Here is a 24,310-nt window from a genome sequence, read left to right on the forward strand (position 1 = left end):
TTATTTTAAGTCTTCGGAAAGGACTAAATTACAAGTATGATAAAGATGAGAAAACAAAGCGTTGAAGGCACTGAAGTTGTACGCTATTGCATAATTTAAGACCCAACTCATTTTAATGCCCCCGAAGGAGGTCTGTTTGTCGGTCGGTTGGTCTCACTAACAGGGGTGTGATTTTTCCGCGGATCCGCTGATTTCCGCGGATCAGGTTGTCCTGGATGTCACTTCTGAGATTTGCGTAAATTCGTGTTTAAAAATGTGGGGGAGAGGGGCTACCACCAATTCCGCGGACGTATTTCATAAGCGGCCCGAAATATCCGCGGCCCGCGAAATCTCTCCGCATTTTACACTGGTAGATTCTGCCTAAGCATTTTTAAAACGAGCCATATAATTGGCTGTCGTTTCCCAATCTTCCAATTAAAATCGTGTTCTTAAAATGCGCTCCGTGATTTGTTTGCAAATGGCGCCGTTGTGAAGAGAAAATTAAGATTATTGAAATAACAAATAGCAATCGAATAAACGACTGACATCACCTAGTCTGATAGGAATAATGAAATGTGTTTGTCAAAAAAAAGACTACGTTTTAGATACAAGCAACACATATTTTGTTAAGAAATGTGCCCACTGAATTTTTGTGTCACGGAAACCAGTGTTTGCAAATTGGAGTGTAGTCTACTCGCGAAGTTAAACAATTTAGAGAGTATCGTTCGAACATGGAAATAGACAAACATGATTTGATTTTTATATGTCTGTGGGTCTGTGTATAATCAGATTCATATGCATATTCTGCTTTTTAGCCGGATTTTTTTCGAAAAAATCTTGGCTTATAGATTGATGTTGTCGGGCGGGCGGGGGGGCGGGGGGGCGGGCGGGCGGGCGGCGTGCTCGAAAATGTTAAAGTTCTTATTTCATGGTATAACTTTGGTATGCTTGGACCTAGAGTCTTCAAACTTGACATGAAGGTTGGCCAGGATTAACAGATGACCACTGGTCATTTCAAGGTCATTCATTTGAAGGTCAAGGTCACTGTGACCTTCAATATAAAAAATGTTAAAGTTGTTATAACTTTGGTATGCTTGGACCTAGAGTCTTGAAACTTGACATGAAGGTTGGCCATAACTAGTTAGTAACCACTGGTCATTTCAAGGTCATTCATTTGAAGGTCAAGGTCACTGTGACCTTGAATGTAAAAATGTTAAAGTTCTTATTTCATGGTATAACTTTGGTATGCTTGGACCTAGAGTCTTCAAACTTGACATGAAGGTTGGCCAGGATTAACAGATGACCACTGGTCATTTCAAGGTCATTCATTTGAAGGTGAAGGTCACTGTGACCTTCAATATAAAAATGTTAAAGTTGTTATAACTTTGGTATGCTTGGACCTAGAGTCTTGAAACTTGACATGAAGGTTGGCCAGAACTAGTAAGTAACCACTGGACATTTCAAGGTCATTCATTTGAAGGTCAAGGTCACTGTGACCTTGAATGTAAAAATGTTAAAGTTGTTATAACTTTGGTATGCTTGGACCTAGAGTCTTGAAACTTGACATGAAGGTTGGCCAGAACTAGTAAGTAACCACTGGACATTTCAAGGTCATTCATTTGAAGGTCAAGGTCACTGTGACCTTGAATGTAAAAATGTTAAAGTTCTTATTTCATGTTATAACTTTGGTATGCTTGTACCTAGAGTCTTCAAACTTGAAATAAAGATTGGCCAGTACTAGAAGATGACCACTGGTCATTTCAATGTCATTCATTTGAAGGTCAAGGTCACTGTGACCTTAAATGTTAAAATGTTAAAATTGTTATAACTTTGGTATGCTTGGACATAGAGTCTTCAAACTTGACATGAAGGTTTGCAAGCACACTTAGATGACCACTGGTCATTTCAAGGTCATTCATTCTAAGGTCAAGGTCACTGTGACCTTGAATGTAAAAATGTTAAAGTTCTTATAACTTTGGTAGGTAAAAATGTTAAAGTTCTTATTCCATGTTATAACTTTGGTATGCTTGTACCTAGAGTCTTCAAACTTGACATAAAGGTTGGCCAGTACTAGAAGATCACCACTGCTCATTTCAATGTCATTCATTTGAAGGTCAAGGTCACTGTGACCTTCAATGTTAAAATGTTAAAATTGTTATAACTTTGGTATGCTTGGACCTAGAATCTCAAACTTGACGTAAAGGTTTGCAAGCACACTTAGATGACCACTGGTCATTTCAAGGTCATTCATTTGAAGGTCGAGGTCACTGTGACCTTGGATGTAAATATGTTTAAGTTGTTAATACTTTGGTATGCTTAGACCTAGAGTCTTCAAACTTGATATGAAGGTTGGCCAGAACTAGTAGATGACCACTGGTCATTTTAAGGTCAAGGTCACCGTGACCTTGAATGTAAAAATGTTAAAAAATAAAAAAATTGAGATCAAACTTTCCTAATTGTCAATTCAAGTTCATATTTGTGACCTTAAATGTTATTGTTGTTCATGTATATGCATGCATTCAAAACATAACACAAGGTTTGCTCATGCCTTGAAAAGTACTTACATTTCATTTTTACCTTTGAACAATATTTCAGTAATTTAAGTATTGCATTGACAAAAACACGAAAGGTACTTTCCTGTCATTTAAATCAAAAATCCGGCTTCAATGCGGTCATCTCCGACCGCGGAACTCTTGTTTATGTTTGTCACGCTGTTCAGTTAACTGAAATAGCTTTGAACTGAGTGAAGATGTGAAATGCAAGATATTGAAAGGTAAACAAATTAAATATATTAATTTAACTCAGTCAATACATCATTTAAACACCAGAAGAACACTCAAGTGTGTTTGTTTATATTTAGTCTATTAACTGTCATTCAATACATTGAAAAACTGCTGCTATTGATCACAATAAATACTTACTTAACTGTTTACTTTGCATCCTCAGTATGATTAATGTGAAGTTTAACAGGTTTTTATAAAGAAATATTGTTATGAAGTTCAAAAAGTTGTTTATTTTTGTCATTGCGTTATGCGCGCCATTCGCGTAGTCAAAATCAGTCAACAAAATTTTCCTCCCCTCTGACTTTGCCTCAATCACACCCCTGACTAAGAATATAAATTTATGATGCAAATTCCCTGTACAAAACTTTTGAATTTTGACACCATATACAAATTCAAATAAGATGCAATTGATGAAAATAAATAAATAATAAATATGCGATCAATACTTTTTAGCCGGATTTTTTTCGAAAAAATCTCGGCTTATAGATTGATGTTGTCGGGCGGGCTGGGGGGCGGGCGGGCGGGCGGCGTGCTCGAAAATGTTAAAGTTCTTATTTCATGGCATAACTTTGGTATGCTTGGACCTAGAGTCTTCAAACTTGACATGAAGGTTGGCCAGGATTAACAGATGACCACTGGTCATTTCAAGGTCATTCATTTGAAGGTCAAGGTCACTGTGACCTTCAATATAAAAAATGTTAAAGTTGTTATAACTTTGGTATGCTTGGACCTAGAGTCTTGAAACTTGACATGAAGGTTGGCCATAACTAGTTAGTAACCACTGGTCATTTCAAGGTCATTCATTTGAAGGTCAAGGTCACTGTGACCTTGAATGTAAAAATGTTAAAGTTCTTATTTCATGGTATAACTTTGGTATGCTTGGACCTAGAGTCTTCAAACTTGACATGAAGGTTGGCCAGGATTAACAGATGACCACTGGTCATTTCAAGGTCATTCATTTGAAGGTGAAGGTCACTGTGACCTTCAATATAAAAATGTTAAAGTTGTTATAACTTTGGTATGCTTGGACCTAGAGTCTTGAAACTTGACATGAAGGTTGGCCAGAACTAGTAAGTAACCACTGGACATTTCAAGGTCATTCATTTGAAGGTCAAGGTCACTGTGACCTTGAATGTAAAAATGTTAAAGTTGTTATAACTTTGGTATGCTTGGACCTAGAGTCTTGAAACTTGACATGAAGGTTGGCCAGAACTAGTAAGTAACCACTGGACATTTCAAGGTCATTCATTTGAAGGTCAAGGTCACTGTGACCTTGAATGTAAAAATGTTAAAGTTCTTATTTCATGTTATAACTTTGGTATGCTTGTACCTAGAGTCTTCAAACTTGAAATAAAGATTGGCCAGTACTAGAAGATGACCACTGGTCATTTCAATGTCATTCATTTGAAGGTCAAGGTCACTGTGACCTTAAATGTTAAAATGTTAAAATTGTTATAACTTTGGTATGCTTGGACATAGAGTCTTCAAACTTGACATGAAGGTTTGCAAGCACACTTAGATGACCACTGGTCATTTCAAGGTCATTCATTCTAAGGTCAAGGTCACTGTGACCTTGAATGTAAAAATGTTAAAGTTCTTATAACTTTGGTAGGTAAAAATGTTAAAGTTCTTATTCCATGTTATAACTTTGGTATGCTTGTACCTAGAGTCTTCAAACTTGACATAAAGGTTGGCCAGTACTAGAAGATCACCACTGCTCATTTCAATGTCATTCATTTGAAGGTCAAGGTCACTGTGACCTTCAATGTTAAAATGTTAAAATTGTTATAACTTTGGTATGCTTGGACCTAGAATCTCAAACTTGACGTAAAGGTTTGCAAGCACACTTAGATGACCACTGGTCATTTCAAGGTCATTCATTTGAAGGTCGAGGTCACTGTGACCTTGGATGTAAATATGTTAAAGTTGTTAATACTTTGGTATGCTTAGACCTAGAGTCTTCAAACTTGATATGAAGGTTGGCCAGAACTAGTAGATGACCACTGGTCATTTTAAGGTCAAGGTCACCGTGACCTTGAATGTAAAAATGTTAAAAAATAAAAAAATTGAGATCAAACTTTCCTAATTGTCAATTCAAGTTCATATTTGTGACCTTAAATGTTATTGTTGTTCATGTATATGCATGCATTCAAAACATAACACAAGGTTTGCTCATGCCTTGAAAAGTACTTACATTTCATTTTGACCTTTGAACAATATTTCAGTAATTTAAGTATTGCATTGACAAAAACACGAAAGGTACTTTCCTGTCATTTAAATCAAAAATCCGGCTTCAATGCGGTCATCTCCGACCGCGGAACTCTTGTTACTCATGAATTTGGTAGTCATAAAGAAAGCCCTGTTGACCCGTACTTTGTTGTTGATGCATTACTTGGTACCCTAGCAGTTGACACAGTGTCAACAACTCTGACCTAAACATGGGTATAGAGCACTAATGCGCTTTTTCGGCATAGCTTTTTTACCCAGCTTTTCACCTTAAATGACATTTACATAAAGCCAGCAGACATGCATGAATATATTCGAATATTTCATAGGCTTATTTGAGATAAAACCTCTGAACTTTGGCTACATCAGTCTGTCTGTCTGTGCTCAGCGCAAAGTATGTAGCACTGTTCAGTGTTTTAAAGGAATTCCAGACTACTCTCTGTATGTTCAAACGACACAAATTGTTGCCCAGTCACAATGACGCGTTAAAATCCATCTTGCAGAATTTTAGGGTCAGTACTTGTTCATTAAATAGTCCGGGAAATATATAATTGATATTCACAGTTTTGCTTTCAAGATGAGAAAATGAACATTACCGAAATAGTTTAGACTGTCATGATAAGAGTGAAATCGTTTAATTATGCAACAAATGTTTGCCGTACTTGATCAGCCCGTCTGGAAATCGTTCCTGAATGTCAGGATAAGCTGCCCTTATTTACAAGTTTGCTATTTTGAATTCAAGTTTGTATCAAAATGCATTGTTCTAAAATGTGAATTTACAATTCACAATGAGATTTGTAATGACCCACGTCATGCGACAATGGGTCTTATTCACCCATCATATATATAGCCCACTCAGCCTGCGCATCTCTCAGTCTGGTCAGGAGATACAAAATGAGACAATAACACATTTAGTGATTTTATAGCCAACAGCATCGCCTATACCAGACTGTGCAAATGCACGTGTTGTGATTAAGATACGATGGCTGAAACGCGTAAGACCCATTTTCGCATGAGGCAGCTATGAAAGTGTGATTTAAATGTGTCGAAAGAAAACTGCGTGTAAATCAAATATTAACATAAGATATGTTTCGATGGTGAAGAAATACACTCATAGTTATAAAGCATGTGAGGACACATATAATTTATGATGTGCACTCCCGTAGTATAATTTTTATCTACTTACACTCATGTGTGGTTTAACAATGATAAAACACATTTCATGTGGAGAATATGCGACTAAAAAGTGAAAAAAACACAATAGTTGAACTTTTTTGTTTAATTTAATTATATAGGTACGTAAATTGCAAACTTTATTTAATAGTCGACATTTTCCTGGGGAAACTAGTTCATGAACAAGATATTTGTGAAAAGCAAAATTTGTTTTTCATGAACTTTTAGAATTCATGAACTTATTCATGAACAAATTAATGAACTCTGAAACAGAAAGTTCATGAAATTTGTGACAATATTCATGAATAACAACATGTATGTTTCATGAACTTTTTATTTCATGAACCTATTCATTAACAAATTCATGAACTCTGAAACAAAAAAGATTCATTAACTTGATGCATTTGTTCATGAACAGGTACAAATATAAATATGGAACTGTTAAAAGACAAGCTGAGAAATATTTTAAAAGGACAAACAATGGAAATATGATAATAACAGAACAATATTATTTTATTCTCAGTTTAATGTTTTCATAAACATTGTATGACTTGAGGATCTTCTTTTAAAAGACGAGGACGAAGAATAACACAACAAAGTTAGGTACTTAACCTTATTAAACACAGTCATTAAAATCTACAGGAGCAGTATTCCTGGTAAATTGAAAAAACTTAGAGATAGAATTCAACATTGTAATAAAATCATTCCATAACTTTTTCAATATTGGAGAAAGCAACTTGATATTTTGCATGTATGTGTATCTCATGGAGCTGCACATTGTCATTCTTCAAGGTCAAAGGTCAAATATATGGCTTCAAAGCGGTGCAATAGGGGGCATTGTGTTTCTGACAAACACATCTCTTGTGTGTAGTTTAGTCTGTACATAATCTGGTTGCAGTCTTCCAGGACTTTTTCATACAGGATAAAAGTGGAAAGTCTTGTCCCTGACTGCACAGGCTAATATGGGACAACACTTTACCCTCATGCATTAAACAACATTTTCACAGAGTGTGGCTCTTATAAATGACCTTTACTTTTATTTGCATTGTGTTTTTTGGTGAACGGCAGAATTTGTAATATGGCAGAAATGGTTGGCAAACAAAACGTGTACCCAGCAAAAGCCCTGGTTTTCCGAATGCCTTTAATGGTTCATTTTTGCCAGACTGCTGCCTCAGGCTTTATATCTATCATTAGAATAACTATTGCCATAAATCGAGATGATACCAGAATGCTCATGGTAAAAAATAAAGATTCTGTGGAAAGAAAAAGATCCTTTGGAAGATGGTGCCTCTATATTTTAAGATTCACGAGACAAATATGTCAGCACTATTTAGAAACAATGAAGAAGACATGTTTATGTCAATTACTTGTTTCACAAAAGTTTTTGTCCAATGTCTATAAACACAACAATCTGAATTCAGCTGTAAGAAGAAAAAACCTGTTCCTAGGGATACTTACATTGCTGCTCCCATTATAGCAACGCTTTTTGGATGACAAAGAAATTAGAAGAGACTTTCTATAAACAAAAAATACAATAAAAGCAGAAAGTGTTGTACCTGATTAGCCTGTGTAGTCTGCACTGGCTGAGCAGGGACGACGCTTAAGGAATATGCATTAAGCCCCATTTTCTCAGATCAAGGCGCAAATTAATAATAATGGGACTATTGATTGTATGCTTGCTGGAGACAGAAATAAATCTTCCTTAGGGATACTGACTTATAGAGACTGCTGCCAACTGTGCAAAGCTTTTTGAATGACATATCAGAGCTCCAGATAAGGGTTGTATTTTCGTAATAACGAATTATTTTCAAGTCCAATACGTATTTATTTTAAAATCTTGTCGTACCATTAAGAATTACAAAATCAAGTTACGAATTTTATTTTGACATCGGTTCGTATAGATTTTTATTGAGTTCTTTTCGCGTATTAAAGATCTTTGCGGTGCTTATATAGAATGGTTATCGGGTTTGTTAAACAAAGCGCATTTTTTTCAATAAAAGCGGCGTATACAGTCTATCTGTCAAAAAAAAAATGGCGGCGCCCAGAGAGCGTCCTAAAAAACTGCAAAGCGTCCAAAAACACGCTTTTAACATATTGTACGCAAAGTGAGCCGAAGTTAAATGTTTAGAAAGACATTATAGAAATGATCTTACAGTACAGCCAAAGCGGCACAAACATAATCCGCGGCTACGCCACGGCCAGATTATTAGTCCGCGGCGGCCGAATCGTGTGTTCACGCGGCGTATCGCCGTGGCACTCGGCATCGATCCGCGCAACGACCCCGAGTCTGTATTAACCTCGCGTACTTTCGCGGAGTAAATCCGCCGCATACGTACGCGGCGGATCGAGTGAAAAGATATCCACCTACATGTACATACATGTATGTGTAGCGTAGAATTAATAACGCGCAACTGTTTATGTTTCGTTCGATTATCATTATTAAATTTGTAATCCGAAACACACGTCCGAATTTTAATGCTAACGCGTCCTTTGGCAAAATCTAGCGTCAAATAAACAGTGCTAAAATATCCTTTGTTTCATAAAAAGCGCGCGAAAATTATGCAGACATGTAGAACGTCGTTTGGAAAGTTTGTGTGTATTTTGTGTTGTATAAATACATGAACATCACGTCAGGCGTAAATCGCGTGTTCAGTGGAGAAAAAAAACGCCCCGATTAGACGTTATTTATCATCTCTATAAATAGTAACAAATGCCAAAATGTATTTGATAATTAAGGAAATATCGAGAATGTTTGTGTATCGTAAATATTTACCAGCATTTGCTTTAAAACTGGAATATACGGGATTATCGGGTAATTAGTAGCGATATTAACTGTATAATATGAACAAAATAAAACGTGTTTATATACGCATATTCAAACAATAGTTATAATAAGCTGATAATTAACAAAACTACAAATACGTCGTCACCGTCTTGATTATTGATGTGGCTTCAAACTGCTAATTTTCTCAGCTAAAATATAATAGCGGAATCAACATGCAATTAATTTATAAATCCACCATATGCTGGAGCCTTGACCACTTGTATGTGCGAAAACATAATTACGTGACCTTGTTTATGTGTGAAATACATACGCTACGGGCGGGAAACAAACTTAATAATTGGCCAGACACATTAACTATGCTTACATGTATATGCTAATACAATCCGCGCACAATAAATTTATTATGATTTTAATTGTTATTATAATTATTATAATTGTTCTTTCAAAATTTGTTAACTACATGTAACTAATAATTAAAAAAAATATATTCATGATCGCATCGACTCGGCATCATGTCGCGGACCGCGGCATGCCTCGGCGGACAGATGCGAAGTTTCGCGGCGAAATGCGACTTGCCGCCGCATACTGACGCGGCTTCAACGACTGACGCGGCATCGACTCGTTTCGCCTTGCCGCCGCGGATCGCGAAATACGTTTGTTCCGCTTTGGCTGTACTGTATACGATGTTGTAATTGTTCAGTTTCCGACACAGTCGGAAAAGCTAAACAAAAACGCGACACGACGGGTCCAAATTTAAACAACAAAAAAACATTGAACGAGTGGAAAGGACAATTCCCGTGGCTAATCGTTGAAAAGATTGAAGGGAAGAACCGTTTTAATTGTTAAATATGTAAAAATTCATCTAAGGCATGCAATCTATGCACAGTTTGGGCATATGAAGGTATTTGAAAAATATAATTGTATAATACTGAAAAGACACTGTTGAACTCGTATAAATAAAGTTGCTAGTATGTTTATTTTGATTTTTTTGCATAAAAATAACCATTATTATTTATTTTTAGGTCATTTATAATAAATAAGAATTATTTTCCAAAACTTAGAAGTAAAGTTAAGAATAAAATTTCAGAGTTAAGAATTATTTTGGGAAATCTGGTAGTAATTTAAGAATTTCACAAAACCTTATCTGGAGCTCTGAATATGACAAAGACATTAATAATGGGACTTTCCATTATATACTTGCAGGAGACAGAGAGAAGTAAGGACATGTTTATGGACATGCTGGCCTCACCCTATTCCCAGTATGCAGAGTAAATCAGCACCACAGCCAGCAAGGATGGATTTCCTCTCAGGGTAAATATGGATTAATTGCATGTGCTTAAAGTGTCATTCTGTGCAGTATGCACAGGCTTATCTTTGCCGTCACATTTTGGCTAGACTGCATTTTTGTATTGAAGAGACTTCTTTGAATCGAAAATTCCATAAGCCAAAGTTGTGTCCCTGATTAGCCTGTACTCTAGACTCAATGGAATTAACGGAATTTCTACTTTGACATGCTGTCATTAATTACCACAATATTTGCATCCTTTTCTGCAGAAACATACAATGCTATCATGACTATGTTAAAAGTTGTTTTGTACAGATGTAAACATATTAATGTCTTCCCTATAAACATTGGCATATTTGCATACACTGTTTATTTGATGCAAAATTCATATAAATAAGGGTATAAGATTAGTAACAAAAAAATAAGTTTATTATTGTAAAAATGAAAAAAATGCAAGATTTATAGTTTAAGATTTGCTAAAGAAAGTGAAAGTGTTACGTTGAAGATTAAACAAGATTGAAATATGCGTGAATGTTATTTGAAGAAGGGTAAATAAAGTGTAACATTCATAACATTATGTGGTTGTTTACAAAGAAACAGTGCTGAACAAAATGGGACTTTGATAAGGAAGAAAGCAAATTGTGATGCATGATTCTAAAATGTCAATCAATGCATGATTACAAAATGTCACATCCAATTTCCTTGGATTTTGTGTAATCTCATTCATACAGCACTCTTGGACTTGAACTTGCTGCATTTTTGGCATTATCCACAATTAATGCAAGCATTGTCATTGGCGTTGAGTTTGAAATGTTACTGGTTTGAGGCAAGAACATTATGACCATTTGTCCATTTTCAAAGAAATGTAAGTTTCTTTGAAGGTATAAAAACAAATGGAAAACTGAAATTGTTAACAGGATTTGTTTATTAGGCCAAACAAAAAAATAGTCTTGGTTCAGGGAACATGGCCAGAAAAATGTAGGGGGGTAGGTATTTTTTTTTTTTTTTTTTTTTTTTTACCAATCGACTGATTTCAGGGTAAAAAAGGGTCAGTTAATGCACCCATGATTGTTTAAACACTGACCAAATGATTAACATTGCGCATGTGGTGTTAAGTTGTTGTATATTATTCATCATTTCAACATTCCTAGCTCTTTATGCACCTTTTGCCTTTTAATCACCCTCTGCACTAATGCTAACCTGCGTAGTAACATGTGTACATGGTGACATGGTGAGTGGATTCACAGAGACCCATGTAAGGCCTTAGCTAGTACTTGGTGTACTTCATAACAGTGCACTCAGGTCCTGGGGGTTCAGGTTAGAAGAGCATGTAAAAGATTGTTCTTTAAGACCAACATCCATATAAAGTTTCATGACTATATCTCAAACACTTTTGGATTCAACATTGTGGGACGGACAGACAGGAGCAAATCTAAATGCTCACCTTAAGTGGGGGCATAAAAATTTGAAGTATATAAATATACACCATTTAGTGACCTTAAAAACTCTAAACATTCATCATTCTAGAGCCTAGACAGCTTGGAAAAACCACGTTTCTATTTCAAATTTATTGACATACAACAGATCGTAAGGATACTGAAAACTGGCTTTCAAATACATGTTTTATAATAGTACAAGACACAAAAATTGGTCAACATATTAAAGATAGCTGTTTTAATAGTTAAATCTACAATACTGCTTGAAAAGTTTGATGCATGATGTAATGGGGGGGGGGGGAGGAGGTACTTTGACATTTCCCTTAAAGTTTACTTTAATGTTTGTCCTATTTTAAAGAGTTACTTCTTGGACTTTCCAAATTTTCTCTGAACAATTGGTTCTTTTCTCATATCTCGGCATTTCTGGCAGATGGGTAGAACAGTTTTATATAATGTCTTCAACTCCGCATCTGTCTCGGCCCCAGGGTCTCCACAATGAGCACACAGGTCTTTGCGGCCAAGTTCTGCACCATAATAACACAATTCTACTGGAGTAGCACATTGGACAAACGGTCGTGTAACAACAGTTTTTTTCATTTCAGACAGAGCTGCAGATGGGGGGAACAAGTGGGCCCCACATGAAAATTCGTATTCTCTCAGGAACATGTCTAATGCAACCTCTTTTCTTTGGTTCAACTTAGTCTTTGAGTAAACGACACGTGGCTTCCTACATTCAACACAAATGGCAACTGCACGTGCGTTTTGACTGGACAGTGGCACATCAGCCACTGATTCAATGCTTGTATCATTCACCTGAGGCTGACCAGAAGTTTCTCGTTCTTCATCCTCTTCAATTTCTCCATGAATTTCAACCGAGCTTCCAGGTCTAGGCTTGACTGTGTTTTTCTTGCAAACTTTCTTATCTGTCAATGATGGTCTGTCTTTTTCTGTTGTTTCTTGATTTGTTGCCTGTTTGTAAGGGAGAAAGTGTTCACGTGTGTCATCCAGTTCCGGCTCTGGAAGCCACTTTAGTTTCTCTTCTTCCATTTGCTTTGGTGCACAACAAGATGTGTCATTGCATTTCTTTATCTGGAATGTGTAATTGGTTTCCCTACAATGTTTTTCCTTCCACTCTAGATACGCAGCGCATTTGTTTGTGTTTGCCTTCTGCAGTCTTTCCAGGTCTAATTCTGGGAAAAGCTCTCTTAAATGCCTTTTAAGAAGGTCGAGGTCATCATCTGTAGGTGGGGTCATGCATTGAATTGGTTCCTCCTTCAGTTTAAGTTTTCTGAACCTATTCTCAATCAACGCCTGAACAGGTTCAATAGAGTCTTTCCACTTAGGAAGCAATTCTGGGTGTTTTCTTAGCAACTCTCTTATTGAGGCTACACTGTTACATCTTTTTAGCTTTAATTCTGTCTCATTATCTTGCCTTTCTCTTTCAGTGGCTACGTTCTGGAGACCATAATTGAGTATAGACATTATTCTCTCCGCAGGGTTCACATAGCTTTGTCCTGGAGCGCATCTTACTGTTATGAGCATATCCAGATCAAGTTCTCTAAAAAGACATATGTTGGCGGATTTCACTTGCTCTAATGTATTTCTTTGATCTGTGCCGCCGTCAGTGTACTTTAAGAGAACCTTTGGGTTTGCCTGGTTTCTTTGCACTATCTTCCTGATGTTCATGGCATGTCTGATTGGTGATGCGGACTGGCCTGGTGACAGAATCATTAACAAACGCCGTCACCTGTCCCCTTACAAAGGACTGCTGGACAGAGTCAGGTATGGAACACAGCAATGCAACACTTGGGGTCAAAGAGGTAGCCTTCATATCATGGTCTAGACTTGACAATTCAGCATCAATAGGTGCAATGCTTTGACGACCTCTTACACCTGTAGAGATAGGCCTGTGAGGTTCACCAACAGGTACCTTAGCCTTGTCATCCACGCAAAAAAACAGACAATCATCTTTCAGTTCAATCGACCTACACTTCAAATATTTGAAGAGAGCAGCACAGTAATGATCATCAGGATGCTGTGCTCTAAGTTGCCTTCGCTGGATTTTGTATTGGATAGGTTTTCTTGAAGTAAATGTGAGGGCAGTGGATGAGTATGGGTTACGAGGGGTAAACTGCAGGCGAACTAGACTTTTGGATGGTATCGGAGTTCCCTCTGGACATGAAGTTGCTGTTTCCGCGATCATATCGGACAGTGAAATCCAACGAGACATGTGAGCAACTCCAGATCCATGGCGTCTTTCATCTGCTGCTTCAATATGTTGTACTTGTTCACAAAGTTTCTCAAAAAACACATCATACTTGTTGTTAGGGCACCCAGGGTTTAGGTGACGCAAATCATTCACAAGCCCACATTCACCTAAAGACATCAAATGCAACCGCTGTTGTGTATCTGGATGACTCATGGCTGCAGCATCTAATGCTAATTCTGAGTACATGTAATCAATAATGGCTGGTTTAATTTTAGCTATATTGGAAATTTTCCTTTTACAATCTTTTTTTTGGGCTCTTGTATGAAACTCTTTCAAAAACGGTCTCATTCTCTGCACTAGCCGAGCTGCATCTGTCATCATTTCAGAATCAGACCTGTTCTCAGGTACCTGGGAAAGAATATATGTAGTACCAATCCCTCCCCCAGGACAAAATCTAATAACATCTACAGGAACACTCAATTGCAAACTGTCAAAGAAACGAAATTTTTGCATACTATTCTCAAATGGTTTTTCAACATGCAGATTTTCATCAAATAAAACAGGATTTTCAGTGTCAGAACTTACAACAGCTTTGTCAAGCAATGTGTATTTGTCTTTAACAACAGATAAAACTGATTTCTTACAATGAAAGACTGATGCATTCTGATCAACAATCCTACATGGAAAAGACAGCTCCTTATTTGTAGCAGTTGTAGTTGCTTGTTTGTTTAAATATTGTTCATAAGATGACAGACATGATGCTAAAGCTTCTACACTTGCACGAAGCTCTGGCCATTTTCCTGTTGTAGAGTTTACGTAAGGTTTCTCTAATAAACTGAATAAACATTCCGCATGACTCTGAAGTCCGCTACTGGTCATCGGCTCGGATTTCTGCTTCTTCCTTTTTGTGTCATTGTACCCGTCAAACTGTTCAAACAGGTCTGGGACAGGCTGTACATCTTTCTGCTTTTTGGAGGTGATGTTAATCGTGTCCATCTGGTTTGTTTTGTACCACAATGCATTGCAGACAGTCTGAAATTGCAACAATACGAAAGAAATATTGTATTTCCTTTTTAACCCTTTGCATGCTGGGAAATTTGTCGTCTGCTAAAATGTTGTCTGCTGAATTACTAAAATAAGCATTTTCTTTCGATTTTTTTTTCCAAGAATACTATCAGAATAGCAAACAGTTTGGATCCTGATGAGACGCCACGTTCTGTGGCGTCTCATCTGGATCCAAACTGTTTGCAAAGGCCTTCAAAATCCGGTTCCAGGGCTCAAAGGGTTAATAGTACAAACATGATTTCCTAATATAATTTAATATTATATATTTTCCAAATACTTTTAATAAGATTTTATAAATGTGTAACTTTCTCAATTTAAAAATGATGAAATTTTATTTAAACAAGAGCCGTCACTGTAAGATGACAAATGCCCACGGTTCAAAAACTAAATGCCTCCCTTAGGGGGCATAAAAGGGTTAAATAAACGAATACTAAATAAAAAATAAATAAATCCCAGTTTAATATAGAAGTCAAATAGGTTTCCCATGCCATATTGTTAGTATTTTTAGTAATACAAGCACCATTCTTTTAAAAATCAAGAATAAAAGCGATATTAAGGCGGTATTAAATTTGCAGTTTTATAAGTACCGGTAGGTGATGGACTTGCTTCTATTAAATTTTGTATCAAAGCGACAGATTTAATACTTTGACTTCTTTCAATGTTTAATATTAATACACAGCACAATACAAAACACATGTACACAATTTAGTATAACACTGCCACCAACTATAAGTATGATTAATACTATATATATTAAGGAAGCACAGAAGAGTAAAAGAAGAGTATACATGGGAATGAGTAGCTTCAAGCATGTCAGATTTATACTTGTTTCGGGTCTGCAAACTCCAACATATTTTATTAAATAATATCCCAAAAATTAACAAGTATTTGTTTGATGCTACTCATAGTCTGATACACATATTAAAAGAGCTTTCCTAAAATAAAGAAGCTAAAGAGGGTTGCACTTCAGTTTAAATCATGAAAGTTTAGTTTAATACCAAATCACACCATCTGTAAAAAGAATAACAATAATTGTTTTAATACTTTCTGCTTTTTTTCATTATTTTTTTATAGTTTTTTTTTACATTAATATACAATATCAACTTGAGATTTTTGCAGATTCAAACAAACTATTTAAAGATTATTTTTTAATTATTAATCAAATTGTTTATATATAATTTTTTATCAAAATGTGTTTGAAATATTATTAAAATATTGTTTTTACATTTTGCTATATGCTCTTTAATAGCACAAACTGCATCAATCAAACTCACCTGCACAAAGTAACCACCATCAGTCACTGCATTGTCTCTTGGAAACTTGGTATCCATTCTATTGCACAGGTCTATTATGGCATTGTACAACTCATCCTTCCGGTTAAGTCCCGTCAGTACTCCAGAGCTGAAGGGAACAGGAAAATAAAGTACACAGAGTCATTTTAAAACCCACCAAAGATGTGTACCCGGTATGTTCAATAAAATTTATTTTATTAATTAAAAGATGAAAAATAGGCGGAAACACATGGGTTTAAAAATTCAGACAGCAGACAACAAAGTTAAACTACAGACAAATGAAGTATTAATTGATTTGAAAATTATTAAATGTTTATTTTTTTACATTTGCAATTTAATATCTTAATATACCTTGCCACTTTTTTCGTGGGCAATGCTTTCCCCTTCATCATTAACACCTGGAACTGCTGGCATCAACGGTTTTCTTTGTTGCTTCGTTCGAAATTTTCTCCAGGGAAGATGCCAATATTCCCTCTGGTAAGGTAGTACATGTCATTTTGAGGACCTTCACACCAAACGCCGAAACCTCAAACAATGGGATGCAACCGTCAATCTGAATTTTTTTTAATTGAAACTTATACATGCAGATTAAGTTTGTCTGTTTGCTACCGTTTACACAATAATAATTTTGTCAAATAAAAACATAGAACTGCTATTTTTCATACAAGTATGTATAAAAACTGCGAAATAAAATATTTAATCAAACTGGTGTAAAAGAAGTCTGAAAACATTTATTGTTTTTCCCCAGAACAACTTTATTACGCTACTAATCCGGTAATGGTATAAACTTGACTGTACTTCAATTCCGGTGTTAACTATGTTAACATCGAATTTTGCAAATATTTTGGTTTGAATCTATTACTTGTGAACCGAATTGTGTTGCGATGAAATTTCAGGAAAATCAACCCTTCGACATATTATAAAAAGTTATCTCTCAAAATGTAACAAAAACGTCCGGTTTAATAAACGTACGAGACGAGTACCTCCCAGAAAGATGTCCCTTCCAGCGAAGTTCCCACAACGAATTTAACCCCATATCGTTGTGGATCCACCGGCCCATGAAGCTCTTTAAAAATGTCAGCTGCTGTTGATGAGGTTGGAGTAACTCTCATCAGCTGACAGCCTTTTTGGTGGTCACATTTTTCGATGTTTATTGCCAACATTAGCGATGTGGACGCCGCCATGTTTATAAAGCGTAAACGAATGGATCTGTCGTTATCGGCTACAATGCGCTATACGTAAAACTCGTTCCGTACCGTACCGAAGAAAAACATCGCTGACAGATTTTTTTTCCGCGGACTAAAAAAATCGTTAGGGTCGGGGGCAAAAAATAGGGTCGGTCGGGTTCCCTGAACCAAGACTATTTTTTTGTTTGGCCTTAGGCAGAACTACTGAATTAGATATTGACTGTTACTTAGAATTGCCATAAACACTATTCTATATGAATTGTCCGGACCTAAATTGAGATTGTCCTTTTGCTATTGTGGAGACCTTGTGCAAGCTCTTCAGTTTAGTTATCAACCTGTGGACAACATTCTGCATATCTAACTAATGCCATTGACAATGTTTCATAAGTATGGCATGATTGCTTCTAGTTTTTTGTGACAGAAATTAATCGAAGTCCTATATAACAGACAGGTGTCTGTGCAAATAATTATGTTCCTTGGAAAATTAGGCCCCCCAAGTTCTAGGTTAATACTATACCATTAGGATAATTATGCCATTTAATTTTCAGAGTGTCTGTGCTGCATGTATTAATGAAGGGATACAAAAAATACAGAATATAAAAGCAATTTTTTTTATGGGGAATGTAATGTAATAACTCTTGTTAGGCAGTCATTTCCACAGAAAGACAATGAGCTTGAGCATTATATGCCCTTACGCCCAGTCTCATCTAGCAACCACAGAAAATGAAGCTGGTGCAAATTGTATGTGAGGCAGCCTACCTTAAACACTAAAAAAAAGTTTAAACAAGGCTTTTCTTTATTTGGTGAATGTATCTGATTACCTGGGCATTGTTTCTGTTGCTAGGTGAAAGGGATTGCTGTTACTGTTTCACCTGAGAACTGTGATTATTTTCTGATGTGAGCATGTAATGATGGTACTTTCATAACTGGGCAATATATAAATGCTTATTTACCAATTGTTTAATCTGATTGCAGGTATTTTCGTTACTACAAAATTATTGTCTCAAATTAATCACCCATTATTTTTGTTTTGGTTCATATTTCTTAATTGTTGTGGCTGTGGTATGGACAACATACATGTATTTGTTACAATAATGTTTGATATGGGTGCTTAAATACATTTAAGCGTGCAAATGTACTTGATACATGGGCAGCTTCAGTATGCAAACTTGGTGATATTCTTGCATGATGTGTTAATTTCTTATTAATTTAATCCTTTCCCACTGAGAACCAAAGTGAAAATGGCTATGTGCAAACAGTATCAAACCAAAGCAGCCCACAAGTAACTCGCAGTCGACTGGTCAGGTTTTATGCTGTTTGCTGCTCCTCATCATTATCTTATGGTTGGAAATAAAGCCTTTAAAACTATTTTCTAGTAAATAACGTTCTTTAATTCAATTTGATTTTCTAATGCATCCTAGTGTGTTTCTAAGTGATAATGGTAAAGGGTTTATACCTAAGATGATTTCTCAACTGTGAACACATACATTCAAACATTTTTTTTATATGTTAAGGCGCGTAATTATTAGTTTATGATCTAAACTAATCTATAATAATGTGTATAAGATCTGGGCACCATATGTGGATTTAAAAAAAACAGAAGTATTTTAACTGTACTTGTTATCAATCTGATGCTTACGTTTCTTAAAATGCTTTATTTGTATACAATTTGAAATGGTTTAGTTTATAGACCACTAGCCTGCACTTGAAAACATGGTCAATCTATCCAGCATTCTCATGAAGCAGTGTTAAACCTTACTCATCTTATGAGACAAACAATGAGGTCTTAATTTAATTTAAGTGCAATTTTAGACACTTCAATGTTTTGTAGTAGAGACACGTGATTGATGGGCTGAATTAGTCTCCTGTCTATGCAAGATGTCATTCTTTGCTGATGGTGTCTCAGTTTCTTCCTAGATTTATTGAGAGTTTGCATACCACGCTGTGCCTCTTGGTATGGAACCAAGAATTTTAAAACGTTTTTGGATAAAAGAACCATTAGAAATGTTTTTTTGTTTTGTGGTATTTGGTATCATGTTTGCTTTCTGATAACATTTAAAGGTCAAAGAATTAGTATGTCCCTGGATTGAATGCTGGGGGTCAATTGTTTTTGGCCTGTCTGTCATTCTGCCTGTGTGTGTGTGTCTGTCACAAAACTTTAATCTTGGTCATAACTTTTGCAATATTGAAGATAGCAACTTGATATTTGGCATGCATGTGTATCTCATGGAGCTGCACAAGAAAGATTAAGGTCATCTTTCAAGATCAAAGGTCAAATATATGGCTTCAAAGTGGTGAAATAGGCGGCATTGTGTTTCTGACAAATACATAATGTACATCTATTGTTTTTTTCTTTGAAACACGGAAAAAAAAAATCCACAAATATTGATTTCCTTTATTTTTGAAGGATAGCCCAACCATCCAACCCAAGCTATTGCTATCAAACATGAAATAAAATCTAATTAGTTTGTTTTATGTCTTTACAAATGTTCAAGAGATAGTGGAAAATATATCTCAACTCAGACTATAAAGTACAACCTTTTTAAAACATTAGCGATCAATATGTTTCAAATATGGTTCTCTTTCAATTAGAATATGACTATATGACTATATTACCCTGACCTTATTGAATATGAACAACTTCCCCAACATGACCCAAATCTATAAACAAGAGCAGACAATTTTATCAAGGATTTTGTAAGAATTATGGCCCTTTTTCTACTTAGAATATGCATATTATTTATAAATCTATGTTAAAGTTTGCATACCACCTCATATTTTGTTTATGTCCCTGGACATATTGCTTTTATATTTTGCATACTTCTATGCTAACATAACCCCAATCTATAAACAAGAGCAGACAGCTGTATCAAGGATTTGGTAAAAATAATGGCCCTTTTTCTACTTAGAATATGCGTATTATTGATAACTCTATGTTTAACTTTGCGTACCACCTCAAATATTTTCTATGTCCCTCAACATATTGCTTTAATATTTTGCATACTTCTTAACCAACATGACCCCAATCTATAAACAAGAGCAGACAACTGTATCAATGATTTTGTAAGAATTATGGCCCTTTTTCTACTTAGAATATGCATATTATTGATAAATCTATGTTAAAGTTTGCGTACCACCTCAAATATTTTCTATGTCCCTTGACATTTTGCTTTTATATTTTGCATCCTTTTTAACCAACATGACCCCAATCTATAAACAAGAGCAGACAACTGTATCAAGGATTTTGTAAGAATTATGGCCCTTTTTCTTCTTAAAATATGCATATTATTGATAACTCTTTGTTAAAGTCTGCATACCACATCAAATATTTTTTATGTCCCTTGACATATTGCTTTTTTATTTTGCATACTTCTTTACCAACATGACCCCAATCTATAAACAAGAGCAGACAACTTTATCAAGCATTTTGTAAGAATTGTGGCCCTTTTTCCACTTAGTATATGCATATTATTGATAAATCTATGTTAAAGTTTGCGCACCATCTCAAATATTTTCTATGTTTCTTTACATCTTGCTTTTAAATTGTGAATACTCGTTTACACACATGACCCCAATCTTTAAACAAGAGCAGACAACTGTATCAAGCATTTTGTAAGAATTATGGCTCTTTTTCTACTTAGAATATGCATATTATTGATAAATCTATGTTAAAGTTTGCGTACCACCTCAAATATTTTCTATGTCCCTTGACATTTTGCTTTTATATTTTGCATACTTCTTTGCCAACATGACCCAAATCTTTAAACAAGAGCAGACAACTGTATCAAGGATTTTGTAAGAATTATGGCCCTTTTTCTTCTTAGAATATGCATATTATTGATAAATCTATGTTAAAGTCTGCATACCACCTCAAATATTTTCTATATCCCTTGACATATTGCTTTTATATTTTGCATACTTCTTAACCAACATGACCTCAATCTTAAAACAAGAGCAGACAACTGCATCAAGCATTTTGTAAGAAGTATGGCTCTTTTTTTCACTTAGAATATGCATATTATTGATAAATCTATGTTAAAGTTTGCGTACCACCTCAAATATTTTCTATGTCCCTTTACATTTTGCTTTCATATTTTGCATACTTGTTAACACACATGACCCCAATCTATAAACAAGAGCAGACAACTGTATCAAGCATATTGTTAGAATTATGGCCCTTTTTTCACTTAGAATATGCATATTATTGATAAATCTATGTTAAAGTTTGTGTACCACTTTAAATATTTTCTTTGTCCCTTGAGATATTGTTTCATATTTTGCATACTTCTTTACCAACATGACCCCAATCTATAAACAAGAGCAGACAACTGTGTCAAGGATATTGTAATAATAATGGCCCTTTTGCTACTTAGTATATGCATATTATTCAGAGCTCGATAAAATTTGGGTCTAATTCTTATTTACTCCCTATTTTAAAACTTAATTCTTATTTTACGTGTATTTATAAAATTAATTCTTAACAATATATTACAAAATAATTGTTTATTCATTGTTTTTGACACATCAAAAAATTGAGTCATTTACGCAAGAGCTTATAAATTCATCAATTATTGACGAAACCATGCTTTGGGTATTTGAATCTAATTGAAAGAATGCATGCAGCGTGGACTTTTGACACTGAAATGGCTTTTTTGCCTTCCACGCTTCGGTCGGCCATTTTGATTTCTATGTAAAACGGTCACTGACCATTGTGTACACACCGGTCTTACTGACCTGTGTACTAACGCGCAAGGAATTGTGGGTAGCACTTCCTTTACAAGTGAAAAGTAAAAGCGAAAGTAAGTCAAGTAATCGTGCTTCTGAAAATCGCTAGCAGTCTTAATTGAGATACAAAATCGCATTTAAACATACTAAATAACATTTCTTTAAACAAAATTCCATTTTAAACACATATTTAACACCGTTTTTCTTATTATAGAAAAATATTCATTCCTACGCAGAACTTTTTTGGCGTGAGCACAAATCCCCAAATCAGGGGAATGTGATGCGTCTTAGCATAGAGGTGACAATAACGAAGTGACGTCACCATCTATGTATAGAATGGGTCACTGACACTTCGGCTTAGGTCATAATGGCCTTTTGGTCGCCATTAAAGTCATGTCAAAAACTATATTTAACATTTAATTTTAATGACATTTTGGATAGGTATACAGTATATTACTTGTGTATAAAAATTACGATAAGGGAAATTAAAAAGGTACAATAAACAGTAATGACTCGCCTGCAATACTAGGAGAACAGAATCGAGACCGTTTGGCCTTTTGACCGTTCTTAGGTGTGGCTCTTCCTCACAGCAAACGCTTGAGTGACGTTAACTTATAGTTGTAGTTTTAATTGAGCGCCTAGACGAGTCAGAACCGGGATGAAATGTTTACCGTATATAATTTGCTACTGGAAGTTTTACGCACGTTCGAAAATTTTGAATTCGTGTTTTATTTTTTCAATGCGTAACTTAACGCAAAGATTTTAAATCTAAATCATTATTTAAGAAATTTAATTCCTTTTTACGCCTTTACGCATGTTATCTGGAGCACTGATATTATTGATAAATCTATGTTTAACTTTGCGTACCACCTAAAATATTTTCTATGTCCCTTGACATATTGCTTTCATATTTGGCATACTTCTTAACCAACATGACCCCAATCTTTAAACAACAGCAGACAACTGTATCAAGGATTTTGTTAAAATTATGGCCCTTTTTCTATTTAGAATATGCATTATATTGATAAATCTATGTTAAAGTTTGCATACCACCTCAAAGATTTTTTATGTCCCTTGACATATTGCTGTTATATTTTGCATATTTTTTTAACCAACATGACCCCAATCTATAAACACGAGCAGACAACTGTATCAAGCATTTTGTAAGAATTATGGCCCTTTTTTCACTTCAAATATGCATATAATTGATAAATCTATGTTAAAGTTTGCATACCAGCTCAAATATTTTTTATATCCCTTGACATTTTGCTTTTATATTGTGCATACTTCTTTACCAACATACCCCCAATCTATAAACAAGAGCAGACAACTGTATCAAGAATTTGGTTATAATAATGGCCCTTTTTCTACTTAGAATATGCGTATTATTATATATTGATAACTCTATGTTTAACTTTGCGTACCTCCTCAAATATTTTCTATGTCCCTCGACATATTGCTTTCATATTTTGCATACTTCTTTACCAACAAGACCCCAATCTATAAACAACAGCAGACAACTGTATCAAGGATTTTGTAAGATTTATTGCCCTTTTTCTATTTAGAATATGCATATTATTGATAAATCTATGTTAAAGTCTGCTTACCACCTCAAATATTTTTTATGTCCCTTGACTTATTGCTTTTATATTTTGCATACTTCTTAACCAACATGACCCCAATCTTTAAACAAGAGCAGACAACTGTATCAAGCGTTTTGTAAGAATTATGGCCCTTTTTCTACTTAGAATATGCATATTATTGATAAATCTATGTTAAAGTTTGCGTGCCACCTCAAATATTTTCTATGTCCCTTGACATATTGCTTTTATATTTTGCATACTTCTTATCCAACATGACCCCAATCTTTAAACAAGAGCAGACAACTGTATCAAGCATTTTGTAAGAATTATGGCCCTTTTTCCACTTAAATATGCATATTATTGATAAATCTATGTTAAAGTTTGCGTACCACCTCAAATATTTTCTATGTCCCTTTACATCTTGCTTTTATATTTTGCGTACTTGTTTACACACATGACCCCAATCTTTAAACAAGAGCAGACAACTGTATCAAGCGTTTTATAAGAAGTATGGCCCTTTTTCTACTTAGAATATGCATATTATTGATAAATCTATGTTAAAGTTTGCGTGCCACCTCAAAT

General features: G+C 35.2%; 3 protein-coding genes across 20 annotated transcripts in view; 2 read left to right on the top strand and 1 right to left on the bottom strand.

Moving 5' to 3' along the window:
• LOC127837992 (zinc finger protein 729-like) overlaps positions 1-24,310 on the top strand; it is a 462,677-nt gene that overhangs the window by 207,774 nt on the left and 230,593 nt on the right. The gene's annotated exons all lie outside the window — the stretch shown is intronic.
• LOC127837994 (uncharacterized) overlaps positions 1-24,310 on the top strand; it is a 90,446-nt gene that overhangs the window by 50,782 nt on the left and 15,354 nt on the right. For 4 of the 6 annotated variants that reach the window (XR_008029587.1, XR_008029588.1, XR_008029589.1 and 1 more), the window contains one exon: positions 10,150-10,257. The exons of the other annotated variants lie outside the window; for them this stretch is intronic. The gene's annotated coding sequence lies outside the window, so the exon portion shown is untranslated. The remainder of the gene's footprint in view (positions 1-10,149; positions 10,258-24,310) is intronic. 6 annotated transcript variants of the gene reach the window in all.
• On the bottom strand, positions 11,785-18,023 carry LOC127837995 (uncharacterized). Of its 2 annotated transcripts, XM_052365476.1 has the most exons (4): positions 17,217-18,023; positions 16,585-16,786; positions 16,216-16,342; positions 11,785-14,908 (listed from the first exon to the last, which is right to left on the bottom strand). In XM_052365476.1, exons 2-4 carry the CDS (start codon positions 16,623-16,625, stop codon positions 13,289-13,291), a joined length of 1,788 nt encoding a protein of 595 aa, XP_052221436.1. In that variant the 5' UTR covers positions 16,626-16,786; positions 17,217-18,023; the 3' UTR covers positions 11,785-13,288. The 2 variants fall into 2 exon arrangements, with proteins under 2 accessions (XP_052221436.1, XP_052221437.1); XM_052365477.1 differs by lacking the exons at positions 16,585-16,786; positions 17,217-18,023 and adding an exon at positions 15,940-15,952 and having other exon boundaries at positions 16,216-16,331.

The sequence above is a fragment of the Dreissena polymorpha genome, chromosome 7 (assembly GCF_020536995.1).
Source record: "Dreissena polymorpha isolate Duluth1 chromosome 7, UMN_Dpol_1.0, whole genome shotgun sequence".
Classification (NCBI taxonomy): Eukaryota; Metazoa; Mollusca; class Bivalvia; order Myida; family Dreissenidae; genus Dreissena; species Dreissena polymorpha.

Bases quoted from the DNA above. Each gene is read 5' to 3' on its own strand.
- LOC127837995 (XM_052365476.1), bottom strand. From the start codon at position 16,625: ATGATGAAGGGGAAAGCATTGCCCACGAAAAAAGTGGCAAG. The intron at 16,343-16,584 runs GTATATTAAGAT...TGTTCCCTTCAG, and splicing joins CCCACGAAAAAAGTGGCAAG to CTCTGGAGTACTGACGGGAC. The intron at 14,909-16,215 runs GTGAGTTTGATT...TTGCAATTTCAG, and splicing joins ATGGTGGTTACTTTGTGCAG to ACTGTCTGCAATGCATTGTG.